The 17250-nt window shown below is 39.8% G+C and overlaps 1 protein-coding gene across 4 annotated transcripts in view; it reads left to right on the top strand.

Annotated features, from left to right (window-relative positions):
• Nucleotides 1-3260: 3260 nt before the first annotated feature.
• Nucleotides 3261-17250, top strand: part of LOC111959803 (tissue factor pathway inhibitor) — a 42215-nt gene continuing 28225 nt past the window's right edge. For 3 of the 4 annotated variants that reach the window (XM_023981597.2, XM_023981596.2, XM_070437587.1), the window contains exon 1: nt 3273-3450. In XM_023981597.2, the coding sequence (XP_023837365.1) occupies nt 3363-3450 (88 nt within the window). In that variant the 5' untranslated portion in view covers nt 3273-3362. Of the gene's footprint in view, nt 3451-17250 lie in introns of all 4 variants that reach the window. The other variant, XM_023981595.2, reaches the window with a different exon arrangement.

Below are 17250 nucleotides of genomic sequence, written 5' to 3' on the forward strand. Positions count from 1 at the left end.
TTGACTTCGTTGTGGTGAGAGTTAACATTCTATATTACCATCTTTAGACTTTCATGTCCTCTCTTCTCTGGATGATAATAAACATAATTATAAAAGTGCAATCAGAACCAGTCAACGCCAAATACGTCAAAAGACCCTTGTTTATTTTGGACCTGTGCAAATATCGATACACATGAAAGCCTCCGGGTCAAAATGACCCACAACATCATATTTGTATACAAAATCTGCACAGACATTCCACAACACATCAGTGTGTCCACATTTTTAAGTTAGATTCATGACCCTAAATGAGGAAAAGTTATTTAATTTCATGGAGAAAAAGAAAGGTTAACTAGTATTTTAGACAACTCAAAAGTGGAAATGGGTAAAACTGACTCACACCATAACAGGAGGGTTAACTGCTTCAGGATTCTACACTTTTGGTACTACTCTGACCCTGGCAACCTCAACCTGCCTTTCTCTCACCGGACACACGCAAYTTTCTCCACTGATACTACACATTCCTTCGTCTCTTCACTCCAATACACCGCAACATGACCATAAGCTTGGCACTTAAAACACCATAGTATTTCAGGAACAAAAAAGCTCTCACAGGATATTTAACACATCCTAACTTGACCTTGTCGGGCAAAGACTCTGCATCAAAACTTAGCAGGTCAGACTGTAGCTGTGTTCGAATACTCATACTGACCACACTAACCATACTATTTGTGACGTGAATTGAGTATATAGTATGCTTATTGGTCATAGTATGGATATGGTTAGTATGCCAAAAGTTCCAGGATGTCATACTAAATTCGCCAAAATACAAAGTATACATGCAGTGGACACTATTTCCGTGCTTTTAGGGCCCATAATGCAATTCTTCAGAAAATTGGGGTGGCATAACAACTTTTTCAGATTTGAAGAAAATGGCGGAAAATATGCAGCCAAAGTCCAACGAGAGCGGATACAAATTCAWTGCTTGAACTATTTATGACAAATGTTAAGCTAATGTTGAGCAATGTACAGTAATAAAGTAATGACTTTTCAAATAAGTTACATTACACGTTATGTTGGCTACGCTATCCTTATGTAACAGTATAACTTTAGACCGTCCCCTCGCCCCGACACGGGCGCGAACCAGGGACCTTCTGCACACATCAACAACAGTCGCCCACGAAGCGTCGTTACCCATCGCTCCACAAAAGCCGCGGCCCTTGCAGAGCAAGGGGCAACCCTACTTAAGTCTCAGAGCAAGTGACGTAACTGATTGAAATGCTAGTAGCGCGCACCACCGCTAACTGGCTAGCCATTTCACATCCGTTACACTCACCCCCTTTCGACCTCCTCCTTTTCCGCAGCAACCAGTGATCCGGGTCAACAGCATCAATGTAACAGTATAACTTTAACCGTCCCTCGCCCCGACACGGGCGGAACCAGGGACCTTCTGCACACATCAACAACGGTCGCCCACGAAGCATCGTTACCCATCGCTCCACAAAGGCAGGCCCTTGCAGAGAAGGGCAACCCTACTTAAGTCTCAGAGCAAGTGACGTAACTGATTGAAATGCTAGTAGCGCGCACCACCGCTAACTGGCTAGCCTTTCACATCCGTTACACTACGAACCGCAAAGCATTACAGCAGTGTGTACCAGTATGTTAACTAGTTACCTAACATTAGTTGGCTACTAATACATCAAACTTGCCAGGCAGTATATTAACTATCTGCTATCTAACTACACAACATTTATTGACTTGATTATTCACATCATTCTTAGCTAAGTGGTATAGTTGTTATACACTGCTCAAAAAAATAAAGGGAACACTAAAATAACACATCCTAGATCTGAATGAATGAAATATTTCTTATTAAATACTTTTTTCTTTACATAGTTGAATGTGCTGACTACAAAATCACACAAAAATTATCAATGTAAATCAAATTTATCAACCCATGGAGGTCTGGATTTGGAGTCACACTCAAAATTAAAGTGGAAAACCACACTACAGGCTGATCCAACTTTGATGTAATGTCCGTAAAACAAGTCAAAAGGAGGCTCAGTAGTGTGTGTGGCCTCCACGTGCCTGTATGACCTCCCTACAACGCCTGGGCATGCTCCTGATGAGGTGGCGGATGGTCTCCTGAGGGATCTCTTCCCAGACCTGGACTAAAGCATCCGCCAACTCCTGGACAGTCTGTGGTGCAACGTGGCGTTGGTGGATGGAGCGAGACATGTTGTCCCAGATGTGCTCAATTGGATTCAGGTCTGGGGAACGGGCGGGCCAGTCCATAGCATCAATGCCTTCCTCTTGCAGGAACTGCTGGCACACTCCAGCCACATGAGGTCTAGCATTGTCTTGCATTAGAAAGAACCCAGGGCYAACCGCACTGATGAATTTGCAAATGCTCACCACCCGTTGAATATGGCTGTTTGTCTGGAAAAAAAACATAGTTAAATTGTTGCCAACAGCAGAGTTACATTCACCAATGCTCTTGATAACATGAAAACAGCCTAACCACCTCTGCTAGGGCGAGTAAAATGGTCAGAGTGAGGTGTTCTCTCATTTGTGTCTGGAAGTAGCTAGCCAAGGTTAGCCAGTTAGCTTTGGTGCTTGACTGCTGTTGAAAGCTCGGATCAACCCTACTCCTCGGCCAGAGCGTCTAGTGTGCGTTCAGATGCTCTGAGAACGTACAACGCTCTGGATTTAAGAACCCCCAGAGCGCACTCTGGCAGTCCAGATTGAATTTACAAACACACCCAAAATCATAAAATGTTTAGCTAGTAATTTGTTATGCTAACAAGCTAGCAAGAGGTTGCATAGCAACAGCATCAACTTTCGGTAGACAGGCAAAGCTCTAGTATGCTCAACTGAAACGATACCATTAGTTTACAGAATACTAAAATGAACTAACAGTATGTAGTATACGGTCTGTTAGTATGGGTATTCGAACACAGCTAATGTTTCTCCATTTCACCACGCTCTCCACCGAGTTTGCGTCGCACCAAACGGCGGGCGTCACAGTATGAACACAATTTATTAATGTAAATGTTTTCCGAGCTATTTATATTACCTGAAGTGTAGGATACCATTCATACACAAATTCAACACCGCACTATCATCAATACAGTAGGAGTGAATAACAACAGTGATGATAATAATACCCGAAATGTTGTCATATATTTTAATTTCGAAAATATGAATATGAACAGTTTTAAGAATTTGTGTTCAGCTCAATATCAAGGAGAATAAATATAGCCAATAGTATATTATCAACCGGAAGTGCATGGGTGAACTGCTACTACCATCAATCTCTTGAAGAAAAGTTCATTAAGTTTTCACACCACAACTTTACTGTAGTCTACTCGCTGAACGCTGACATGGCTGCAATGAATAGCTGGTTGATTTCATGCATTGTTTTAGTTCATTTCGCTTATTTGGGATCTTGTGATTCGGACTCCGAAATAGGTAAGATACGTATTTTTACTTATTGATGAATAATTTTCTCCATTGTGTGTACATGCAACGATCTACAGTTGTTTAGTTGTTTCAAGATATATGTTTTACAACATTTATCCCGAATAGACTTCATGTGTCAAGAAGCCCGTGCGTAATTTGGATTTCGCAAATTCAATATCACCTGATGGCGCGTGATATCCCCACAATTGATAAACAGAAAACGGAGTTATGCTTCATTCACGTTTTAGTTCAGTTATGTTGTTGCAAATAATGTACCTTCATCATTGTTAATAGTTAATCATAAGGGTTATTGTGTTYGTGCACAGATGTGCATGTCGTACAATCGCATAGGCGGCGCGTGAGTTTGGTGTTTGGGGTAGATAATTTTCACAWTAAAAATGCACCTTTAATAAAGCGTTTCTTGTATCGCATTTGCAGACTTGTCTAAAATAGCATACTATTCCTAATCTGATGAGTACTGTAGATTAGATAGTTAATTATAATTTAGGCTAATAATATAACTCAATCACTTAAAAGCATGGCTGAGCGCGTAGACTTTGGGCCTAGGCTAGATACATGTATTCTTTCTATGCACGGCTAAAATGTTGCCTTTTATAAACACATTTCATGCAATTCTGGCCTACTCTGCTGACACTGACAAACAGATCAATAAAAACAGCGTTATCTGATCCATATAATTGGCCCACGAGAAGGGGAGACACAAATACAATATGATGTTCATCTAACCTGGAGGAGGAAATTATTCTCTGAAAACAAGCTGTCAAGTGGCACTGACCCAACAATGATAAAGAGTGAATATGTGCACTCACCAGGAATATGGCTGATGCTTTCTGCTGATGCCAATAACATAGGCTATATTGGTCACTCAATTAAGTTGAGCATTTTTATAACTAAAAGACAGATTAGTCTTTATTGTCTTGTCTTTACAGCATAAGCAATTTGCTTTCCAAACTACACTATAAAAATTTCCAGTAATTTCAGTAAATTACTGGCAGCACAGTAGACTGTAGGTTACTGTAACTGTACAATAACATACTGGCAGTGCAGAAGCCAGTAAATACATTTACAGCATATTAATGTAACACCTGACTACAGCAACAAACTGTATTTCCAGGTCTGATCATTTCGTTGCAGATTTGGATGAGGGCCTCTAGCGGGTCGTTTGTGGTGTTGGGTGGTTCTTGGCTGTTCACAGCTCTTGACATACCTACCACTGACTGCCTGGTGGCCCCCTGTATTGACTTGGAATGGGGGATGCTGAGAGTGGTGAAGGCGGTTCGGAGGGTCTGGACTAAGGCTGGCTGGTTTGCTGCTGTGCGATATCAGGAGCAGGGTTGAGGTCAGGGTTCACCGACCACCAGAACTAATTTACCCTTCCTGATTCATTAGACCTACACTATGATCAGACCTGGCTGCAGACAATTATCAGCTAGGTAGAAATCAGATTTTCAAAGTTGTGGACGCTACTGTATATTTATAATGATATAAAATACAGGATATGCAACGCATCTTCCACCAACAGGTTTCTGGTCAACAACCAATAAGCAAAGCTTACTGACAAATTACATCATGGTTTGCATTTTCAACACCGCAATCTGCACAGTTTGGTTGTTGGAATTATATTTTGAACGAACGTGCGCAGGTAGCCTACAGGAGAGTAAACTAATCAGCTTAAAAAATTGTGAATGGTTGTGTTTATGCCACACATAAAAGGTAATACATTTAAAAAAGTGAAATTACAAATATTTAGGCTATTGAAGCGTTATGGGTTCTAGGTGCTCAAGAAATAGCCGCTCGGATTGGAGAGGAGGCAGAGCATGCGTTAATCTTTCCTGAATAACTGGGCCTGCTGGGAACATATTTGGTCCACAGGCGGCCGGTGACACCTTAATTGGGGAGGTTGGGCTAATAGTAATGGCTGGAACGGAGTCAATGGAATGGTATCGAACACATCAAATACAAATTTTCCATGTGTTTGATACCATTCATTTCACTCCATCCCAGCCATTATTATGCGCTGTCCTCCTCTCAGCAGCCTCCTGTGATGTGGCCACATTATTGGGACGACTTGGGAGAATAATGATCCGCAACAGACAGTGCATCTCAGTATCAGCAATTAAAATACAGCGAGACTGCCCTGCTACTATGTCTTTCTAAACCTTGTAAACTGTCAAGAGTAGACATACAACTGATCCAAATTTTAATTAAATATTCAAATCACAGGCCTTTGTTGCTGTTATTCTAATTACATTTTCACTGCCATGTTCACTGCAGTGTAGAGTAGAATTTTGCACTCATTTGAAAACAATAATGCAATTATTTTTTGCAATGTGGTGTTGGAGGCTAGTCTRGGTAGGATACTTGTATTGTCCCTAAACAACATCAATAGGAGTTTTTTGAGCTGCATGTCTCATGTCTTCACTGTTCTTTCATTCGCAAAGACGTACCATGGCCTCTCCGCTTATATTGAAAATTGGTGCAGCTTTGGAGGATTTTATGTGTGGTATAATTGCTAGTTAGCATATTGCAGATCTGGAAAAAYGATCCACCCACCACTATTTCCATTATGAATGGTGGCTAAAGGGCAGGATAGACAGTTAGACTGGTAGACTATATTGACTTGACTGGTATAGTTAGCATGCGGAAAAGCGTTGCGCATAAGCAGATAAGGAAATTTGTCTAGGATGGAAGAAATTATACAGTAAAACCTGCAAAATGGTGAATGTAAACCTGGGAAAAAACACACTGCTCTCCCTTGTGACCAATAAAAAAAAACACACAACCCTCCAACGCAACAAAAATACATACATAAAAGTTAGACAACCCTCAACTATTTTGGACCACCTGCCTCCAAAATGGGGGGGGGGGGTCATTCAAAACTCTGCAGCTCAAGAGACATGTATTAAAAAGTTGTACATCATTGACGCATTTTTGTTGTTTGCATTGCGTATCACCAAATTTGTTTGAGATGATTTTACTGTAWCACTGCATCCAAGTTTCTTGACATAGGCATTTCAAAGAGCTGTCAGTCAAGGCAAGTTCATGAATATAAGCTCCAACTCAGCCTGTCTTTTCAAACTTCCTGATAGTTAGCCATGAGAACAAAATAACTCACATTTTTWGAATTTCTATCCTCCAAAAATATGACGGGTGGTATTTTAGTCACTGAAAAGGCTATTTTACATGGRAATCAGAAAGACTAGTTCGGGACCTTCAATTTAACACTGTTCCAGTGTTTATACAAGTCCACATTTTCAATATTAATTTAACACTGTGTTGATTTAACACTGGAAAATGTGTTGTGTTCATTGAGCCCCTATAAGATTGGTCTTTAACAAGTTTGCCTGTTTGCATGCTTACCTTTTTATGGCACCTCACATTGTACAAGTTTGATAATATTTTTTTTAATGATTTACACAAACGCACACATACAACAATTATTTGGCCTGTATATCACAACCATRACCTTAGAATATACAATATGCTTGAATGCTAATAAGCAGTGTTTGCTTTCTGCACTCTGCAAAAAGGGTTTGCTTATCGAAGAATGTTGTCATTCGCTAATTGCATATCATTTGGGTGAATTAGAGGAAAAACAGTCATAGAGTAGCGTAGCCTTTTATAAATTCAACAGTAGTACCAACAGTGAAATGGATCCGCACTCTTAAAGGGGTAGTGCGATATTTTGGCAATTAAGCCTTTTATCTACTTACCCACAGGGGTGGCAGGTAGCCTAGTGGTTAGAGCGTTGGACTAGTAACGAAAAGGTTGCAAAATCGAATCCCTGAGCTGAAAAGGTACAAATCTGTCATTCTGCCCCTGAACAAGGCAGTTAACTCACTGTTCCTAGGCTGTCATTGAAAATAAGAATTTGTTCTTAACTGACTTGCCTAGTTAAATAGAGATAAAATAAAAACAGTCAGATGAACTCATTGAAACTACCTAACTTCTTTCATACTGGACGCAATGACATAAGAATGATATCCATGAGTTCATCTGACTCTGGGTAAATATACAAACTCTCGCACAATCCCTTTAAGGCGAAAAGCATAAACAATCTCACTCTCATTAATTTGTGGGGAAATTTAATTAGCTGTTCACTCAGTGTTTGATGTGGTTCGTTATGCTCAAACCCCAGGCCATATGCAAAGGGGAATTGCATAGCAGTTTGACTTCAGTAACATCTACTGTAACTCTGTTGTATTGTTGTGAGGCTACTGTAGCTAGATCACATATTTACAGGAGATCTGTAAAAGAGCAACGTTTTTTGTTTTTTGGTGTGGTCTACCAGTGAAAATGTGTTAGGATTTCAACACTTAGGATGTTGTGTTAGGATTTCAACACCAATTTTGTATTTTTATTGGACAGCATCCATTTCAATTGACCATAAATCTCACCTGCAGGCAATTTAAGCTGCAGCATGCTTCTTGGGTTTGTTTGGTCAGTAAGCCATCTGGTAAACTTTTCAGACCTGCTTAACTACACTCTTAGAAATAAGGGTTCCAAAGGGCTCTTTTGCAGAGAGATAGGGTTCTACCAATAACCATTTTGATCTGAAGAACCCTTTTTGGGAGACAAGGGTTCTTTGTAAGGTAAAGGGTTCTACTTAGAACCTTTAACATCCTAAACTTTTTTGGAAGAAAGGGATATTTGATGACACTTTGGAAGGCAAGAAGGATTCTACATAGGACCATATACAGTTGAAGTCGGACGTTTACATACACTTAGGTTGGAGTCATTAAAACTCATTTTTCAACCACTCCACATATCTGCATCCTTCGCATACACGCAATATGAACTGATCCAAACAGGGTTGTTATTGTCATGAATGTTTTACTAAAGCTGTTTTTAAAAATAGATTGGTGTTCGCAACGGCACATTGAAATATTAATGCAGTGGAACTTGGAGCTTGTCTGTTTGTGCATGTGGTTATATCATGAAATCTGTTGACTTGGCTCAGTACATTGAACATTGAGGTAATTTTCCTCCTTGTATACATGAGACTGTTTCAGTACCCTGCCCCATGATTTWAAAAAAAACTTACTGTTGCAATCGCATTCTTGCAAGTAGTAAAAAAGAAAAATCCCCTGCACATGTTCTCGCCATTTATAAGCATTCATAAAACCATTTCACACTGGAATGAGATGGTTATTAACAGACAGTGTCATGGTCATGATGAGTATATTATATTGCGGTGGATTCATTTTGTGGTGAATAATTTCAGCAGTTTAAGTAATATGCTTTTGCAACCAGAATAATACAAATTGAGAAGACATCAGAATAGTAAACCTGTAGAGTGCAAGAAGGGTCTAGGTCTTATACATCAGCTCTGGTACTATACGGAAAGTGAAAACATTTTACAGTTAAATCAATTGCACAACAGATACCATACAGTGCATTCGGAAAGTATTCAGACCCCTTGACTTTTTCCACATTTTGTTACGTTACAACCTTATTCTAAAATGTATTAAATACATTTTTTCCCTCAATCTACACACAATACTCCATAATGACAAAGCAAAAACAGGTTAGATTTTTTTTTTGCAAATGTATATATAAAAATAATGATCAGACCCTTTGCTATGAGACTCAAAATTGAGCTCAGGTGCATCTTGTTTCCATTGATCATTATTGATCTTTCTACAACTTTTTTGGAGTCCACATGGTAAATTCAGTTGATTGGACATGATTTGGAAAGGCACACACCTGTCTATATAAGGTCCCACAGTTGACAGTGCATGTCAGAGCAAAAACCAAGCCATGAGGTTGAAGGAATTGTCCATAGAGCTCCGAGACAGGATTGTATCGAGGCACAGATCTGTGTAAGSGTACCAAAAAAATTCTGCAGCATTGAAGGTCCTCAAAAACACAGTGGGCTCCATCATTCTTAAATGGAAGAAGTTTGGAACCACCAAGACTCTTCCTAAAGCTAGCCGCCTGGCCAAACTAGGCAATTGGGGGAGAAGGGCCTTGGTCAGGGAGGTGACCAAGAACCCAATGGTCATTCTGAAAGACCTCCAGCGTTCCTCYGTGGATATGGGAGAACCTTCCAGAAGGACAACCATAGCACTCCACCAATCAGGCCTTTATGGTAGAGTAGCCAGACGGAAGTCACGCCTCAGTAAAAGGCACATGACAGCCCGCTTGGAGTTTGCCAAAGGCACCTAAAGACTCTCAGACCATGAGAAACAAGATTCTCTGGTCTGATGAAACCAAGATTGAACTCGCGTCACGTCTGGAGGAAACCTGGGACCATCCTTAGGTGAAGCATGGTAGTGGCAGCATCATGCTGTGCGGATGTTTTTCAGCGGCAGGGACTGGGAGACTAGTCAGGATCAAGGGAAAGATGAATGGAGTAAAGTACAGATCCTTGAGGAAAACGTGCTCCAGAGCACTCAGGACCTCAGACTGGGGTCGACGGTTCACCTTCCAACAGGACAACAACCCAAGCACACAGCCAGGACAACACAGGAGTGGAATGTCCTTGAGTGGAGAGAAGAATGGGAGAAATTCCCCAAATAAAGGTGTGCCAGGCTTCCAGCATCATACCCAAGAAGACTCAAGGCTGTAATCGCTGCCAAAGGCGCTTCAACAAAGTACTGAGTAAAGGGTCTGAATATTTAAGTAAATGTGATATATATATATATATATTGGCAAACATCTCTAAAAAACAGTTTTTGCTCTGTCATTATGGGGTATTGTGTGTAGAATGAGGGGGGGGACAATATAATCCATGTTAGAATAAGGCTGTAACGGAACAAAATGTGGAAAAAATCAAGGTCTGAATACTTTCCGAATGCTCTGTAAATATGATTTTGCTTGATCTATATTGGTCAAGTGTCCCATCTATACTGAACAGGAATGTTCACCAGAGCTGTTCCCAGAGAATTGAATGTTCAATACTCTACCATAAGCTGCCTCCAACGATGTTTTAGAGAATTTGGCAGTACGTCCAACCGGCCTCACAATCGCAGACCACGTGTAACCACGCCAGCTCTCCACATCCGGCGTCTTTACCTGCAGGATCGTCTGAGGCCAGCCACTTGGATAGCTGATGAAACTAGAATATACTTAGCACGGTCAGCATTTGATTGTGAGATATCTCATGAGAGAATTTGTCAATAATAGCCACGGCGGTCTATATCCTTCCTCAAGCCGATACCACGACGGCCCTCAAAGAACTTCACTGGACTTTATGCATACTGGAAACCACATATCCTGAGGCTGCATTTAATGTAGCTGGTGATTTTTAACAAAGCAAATTTGAGGAAAAGGCTCCCGCAATTCTATCAATATATTGATTGTTGTACTCGTGCTGCTAAAAAAAACTCTTGATCATTGTTATACTACCTTCCAGAATGCATATAAGGCCCTCCATTCGGCAAGTTGGACCATGATTCCATCTTGCTCCTAACCCTCCTATAGGCAGAAACTCAAACAGGAAGCACCCATGGTAAGGACTATCCAATGCTGGTCTAACTAATCAGAATCCACGGTTCAAGATTGTTTTGTTCACGCGGACTGGGATATTTTCAGAGTAGCTTCAGAAAATAATATCGACACACTCATTCACCGTATTGGTATATCAGGAAGTGCATAGGAGATGTTGTACCCACTATGACTATTTAAACCTACCCCAACCAGAAACCGTGGATAGATGGGAGCATTCGCACAAAACTGAAAGCGCGAACCACGGCATTTAACCAGGGCAAGAAGACTGGGAATATGGAAGAATACAAACAGTGTAGTTATTCCCTCCGCAAAGCAATCAAGCTGGCTAAACGTCAGTGTAGGGACAAAGTTGAGTCCCAGTTCAACAGCTCAGACACGAGATGTGTGTGGCAGGGTCTACAGACAATCACGGATAATAAAAGGAAAACCAACCACCTCGCGGACACCGTCTTGCTTCCGGACACTCAAGGACATTCAGAGACTTGTCCCGATGCCACTCCTGCGTTGTCTTGAGTGTGTTAGGGTCGTTGTCCTGTTGGAAGGCATACGTTCGGTCCAGTCTGAGGTCCTGAGTGCTCTGGAGCAGGTTTTCATCAAGGATCTATCTGTACTTTGTTCCGTTCATCTTTTCCTCGATCCTGACTAGTCTCCCAGTCCCTGCCATTGAAAAACATCCCCACAGCGTGATGCTGCCACCACCATGCTTCACCGTAGGGATGGTGCAAGGTTTCCTCCAGAAGTGACGCTTGGCATTTAGGCCAAGGAGTTCAATTTTGGTATCATCAGACCAGAGAATTTTGTTTCTCATGGTCAGAGTCTTTAGGTGCCTTTTTGCACACTCCAAGCGGGCTGTTATGTGCCTTTTTACTGAGGWGTGGCTTCCATCTGGCCACTTTACCATAAAGGCTTGATTGGTGGAGTGCTGCAGAGATGGTTGTCCTTCTGGAAGGTTCTTCCATCTCCACAGAATAACTCTGGAGCTCAGTGACCATAGTTTTTTTGTCATCTCCCTGACCAAGGGCCTTCTCCCCCAGCCAGTTCTAGGAAGATTCTTGGTGATTCCAAACTTCTTCCTTTTTAAGAATAATGGAGGCCACTGTGTTCTTGTTCAATGTTGCAGAAATGTTTTGATACCCTTCCCCAGATCTGTGCCTTGACACAATCCTGTCTCGGAGCACTACAGACAAGTCCTTTGACCTCATGGCTTGGTTTTTGCTCTGACATGTACTTTCAACTGTGGGATCTCATATAGACCGGTGTGTGCCTTTCCAAATCATGTCCAATCAATTGAATTTACTGCAGGTGGACTCAATCAAGTTGTAGAAACATCTCAAGGATGATCAATGGAAACAGGATGCACCTGAGCTCAGTTTCGAGTCTCATAGCCAAAGGTCTGAATACTTATGTAAATAAGGTTTCTTTTTTATTTTCAAAAATGTCTAAAAACCTGTTTTCGTTTTGTCATTATCAGTGGTGTAAAGTACTTAGGTAAAAATACTTTAAAGTACTACTTAAGTAGTTTTTTTGTATCTTGTACTTGAMTTTACTATTTATATTTTTGACAACTTTTACTTGTACCTCAATACATTCCTGAATAAAATATTGTACTTTTTACTCCATACAACCCAAAGTACTCGTTACATTTTAAATGCTTAGCAGGACAAGGAAATTGTGAAATTCCTTCACTTATCAAGAGAACACATGGTCATCCCTATTTCCTCTGGTCTGGTGGACTCACTAATCACAAATGCATCTTTTGTAAATAATGTCTGAATGTTGGAGTGTGCCCCTGGCTATCCATACATTTTAAAAACAATAAAATGGTGCCGTCTGATTTGCACATTATAAGGAATTTAAAAGTATATTTTAGCAATTACATTTAATTTTGATACTTAAGTATATTTTAAACCAAATACTTTTATACTTTTACTCAAGTAGTACTTTACTGGATGACTTACACTTTTACTTGTAACTTTCTATTAAGGAACTGTATCTATGACTAACAGGTGCATATCTGTATTCCCAGTCATATGAAATCCATAGATTAGGGCCTAATTAATTCATTTAAATTTACTGATTTCCTTATGTGAACTGTAACTCAGTAAAGACTTTGAAATTGTTGCATGTTGCGTTCATATTTTTGTTATTTACTTTCACTTTCCGTCACTTCTATTCCCTCAGCCAGAGTAAACAAAAAGAGAAATATCCGGTGTAAAACAYTGTCATACATATTCAGCTTTATCTTCATCAGAGCGACACAGATACTCAGCAACACTTTTCTGTCGCTGCAGGAAAAGATATGTCTTCTCTTGGGAGTCAGTTCAGTTGCACATATAAAGTTCTGTTGTGTGTGGCTCTRCACTGCACAGGGATGAAGTGACAAACAGTGGAGTATGTGAGAAAATGGCTGTGCACTTTTGCTTGACACAGCGTTAAAATGACAAATGTACAGTACTTGGCTGGAGCATCAGCCACAGGTTAATCCCTATGTCCTGTCCACTGTCACTTGGAGAAATTGGTGTGATTCAAATTACAACGCTATATCTGGAGTAAGGCTGGGTATTTTACTATATAGCGGTAGTGATGCACGGACCGGTTTAAAATGCCCTTGGGATTCCCCCAAGGGCATAAGACTAGGGTAAGTTCAGGTGGTGCCAAGATGGCGGCTTGAACAGATGCTTTTTTACCGAGCTCCGTACCAAACTTCAGAAAGATTGTGAAAAAAACCAAGTTTACAGTCATTACTATTTTTATTTGTTCAAGATATAAGACCTTTCCTGTTACTGGAATAATAATTGGATAATTTATTTCGGCATGTCCATGCAAAGTCGTGACAAAAAAAGAAAGGATGAAGTTAGCCGTTCTATTGCTAATCAACAAGAGAGAAATGTGCGTATAGACAACTGCCATAACTACGCTTGCCCTATGGATAATATCATGCTTTCGAATGCTGTTGAAGATGACGAATTCCCCTCTTTACTGGTTACTCCGTGCAAACCTCCACCCTCCAAAAAACCCAACATGAACTCTGACATCGTGGCTACTCTCTCCTTACTCATCAACTCCAGGTCTGACGCCATTGAGAAAATGGTTGGCGCGAACACCATGGTTATCGAAGGCTTGAAAAAGACTGTGGAGTTTGCATGTGGTGAAATCAAGGATGTGAAAACGAGAGTGGCAAAAGTTTTAAAAAGTGTGGAAAAGAATAACAATGTTTACCATAGACGTCTCACTGATCTGGAACAATACACAAGAAGATGGAAACTGAGACTCTACGGCTTGCCAGAGGTGGAGAATGAAGATGTGCGAAGAGAGGCTGCCAATAATATCTGCCAATAAGTTATGCCTGCAGAGAAGAACAAAGTTGGTAATACCATCGACGTTGTGCATCGCCTTGGCAAGAAGCAACAGCAAAACGATTCAAGACCAAGGGGTATCATCACCCTCTTCACTGCCAGATTCTACAGGGATGCTGTCTGGAAAGCTGCTAGGAAGAACGCCTTCCTTCAGAGCCATGGTATGCGTTTCGCCGAGCATCTCAGCCCGGAGGACATAGAACGAAGGAACAAGTTGTGGCCAGCGATCAAGATAGCACGAAATGAGGGAAAGACTGCTTACTTCGTCGGAAGACGAGGCTTCATCAACGGTTCAGGATTCCATATTCCTCCCTAAAATCTCACCAGAAGGAACTGGTTTCAGCCATGGTATTCTCATTTTCCTTATGTTGTTTACCTAACAAGCATCAGGTGACTATTTTTCAGGAATACTCAAGTACTTCAATTTATTAGTTTGTTCTTGTATGACCAGAAGACCTATTTTGTTTACAAACTTATGAAGAAGATTGAAAGCTGCATTTATTTTTTATGTATACAGTAACTAAGATACTGTTTTAAAGGGCATACAGGTCTGCTCTGAATTTACACGGTTATTGTTCCATTTAGTTATTAATACTTATTTCCAAAAAAAGATCTTAGGAACGTGTATATGTAAAACATTTTTTATTCAATTATTTTATGATCAGTTTTCATATGCACTTAAAATAGTAGGTACCCTTTTATTTAAATTATTATTTTGTATTTTATTTCTCAGAATAGTTCCTGATTGCACTAAAGAAGGTTTTTAGTCTCTCTTACTACAAGAACCCTTGGTTTGGTCTTGAACATAATTTTCAGTTGAGTTGAATTTCAAAGCCGGATAAAGTCTAGCTCAAAGTTTATGGAATAAGATATTTTCACTTTAAATTGACTTAAATGGTGCAGATCTCGGTTCCTTATCGTTTACGTTCACTGCTCCTACGTCTTTGACTCATCCTACTACAGTTTATACTTGTATATAATCTTTGTTGTTTTGTCTTTGTCTTTAGTTTTTCTTAATGCTAGGGGGTTACGAAACAATGTGAAGCGCAAGGCCTTATTTTTATTTGCTAAACAATTTCGAACAGATTTTTGCTTTCTTCAAGAGTCTCACTCAATTTCGGCTGATGCCAACTTTTGGAGGTCACAGTGGGGCAACGATATTTGGCTTTCCCATGGATCTGAACGGTCCGCTGGTGTCACTACAATGAAAAATACCTTTGGTGGTAATATTCTACACTCGGAATGTGACCCCTTTGGTCACTTTATTTGTCTTGTGATCAGTTACAATGACATTACGCTCATTACTGTAAACTTCTACGGGTACAACACYAAACATGAGAATGATGAATTGCTTGAATCTATAGAGAAACATATACTTCATTGGTTATCTAAATTTCACAATTCGTTATTATTGATAGGAGGGGACTTTAACATAGATAACTATAGATAATTATAGATAATTCAACTGATAGATGGCCCCCAGGTAGACCAACCAATCAGAATTTGGGTTTAATACTTTTTATGGAAAAGTTTGATCTTACTGATATATGGAGGGAGAGGTTTCCGCCTGACAGATCATTCACTTGGAGTAACAAAACAGGTTCCAGACAATCCAGAATAGATTTTTGGCTTATATCCAAATGTATTGATAGTGAGTGTGTTACTACAAATATCTATACTACTCCCCTCACAGACCATAGGGCCATTTACATTGATATTGTCACAACTTCCACCGAAGTTGTTCCCTCTCCTTGTTCGGCGGTCGACCAGTTGGCTCACCAATAGGATATTATTTCGGAACCAATATTCTAAAAACAAAGAATTATTTTTATACAAATATATCCCGATTATTCCATATATAATATCTGTGTGGAGAAAAAATTGTGTTTATAATTAAGGACCATGACAAGAAAACCTGCCGATGAAAAGCAGAAAGTTTCACTGGAATTTTGTCAATATTATAATTGCACAACAACATGAAGTTAAGGCCACCAAAAGTAGAAAAGACATGATGAGGAATAAAATTCCAGATAGAAGTGGGTCTTAGGAATTGTTTTATCAAATTGATCTTAAAAGTATTATTTAAAGTAGTAAAGTCCAGAAAATTCAGTCCACCATTCTCATAAGTGTTCATTACAACAGTTTTCCTAATGTAATGGGTACGGTTTCTCCAAAGAAAGTTGAAAAGCATCTGGTCTATCTCCTTGCTTATTTTACTGTCAAGATATAAGATAGAGCGCCATATGTTTAGTCTAGAAGTACCTTCAGCCTTGTTATTAGGACTCTACCTTTTAAAGATAAGTCCCTCTGTAGCCATTGATTTAGCTTCTTCTGGGTATTTTTAATAAGAGTGTTAAAAATTTTGTAAGCCTCTAGACTTCTGATCCTTTGTAATGGTATGCCTAAATATGTAAGTTCTTCTTTTACTGGAATACCATAATATGAAGGTGTCACACAATCTTTGACAGCTATGAGTTCACATTTATTAATGTTATGGTATAGACCAGACGCTTTGGAAAAGGATTGTATCACATTGATCGATATGGGAATTTTGGTTAGCGTCTTTCAGAAAAAGTGTAGTATCAGCCAACTGGCTTATAATAGTTTCTTTACCAGCTATGGAAATACCTTGTACAGGACTATTTTTTAAAGAATTTGAAGTTAGGTGATTAATAAAAACAGATACGGGGAGATAGGACAACCTCCTAATTCCTCTCTTTAACTCAAATCTAGGTGAGGTGCCATATTTCAATTTGATAGAGCTGTTACATTTGCATAGAGAGTCTTAATAGCCTTACAGAAAACCCCCCCAAAGCCAAGTCTCTCAAGGGAGTGGAAGAGAAACTGATGCTCTACTGTGTCAAATGCTTTATAAAAATCTAAAAATAATATGAAGCTATCCTCAGTTATTAGGTCTGAGTAGTCAAGTATGTCTAATACTAGTCTGACATTGTTAGAAATATGTATTTTCCTAATAGAA

The sequence above is a fragment of the Salvelinus sp. IW2-2015 genome, linkage group LG36 (genome assembly GCF_002910315.2).
Source record: "Salvelinus sp. IW2-2015 linkage group LG36, ASM291031v2, whole genome shotgun sequence".
In the NCBI taxonomy this organism is placed as follows: domain Eukaryota; kingdom Metazoa; phylum Chordata; class Actinopteri; order Salmoniformes; family Salmonidae; genus Salvelinus; species Salvelinus sp. IW2-2015.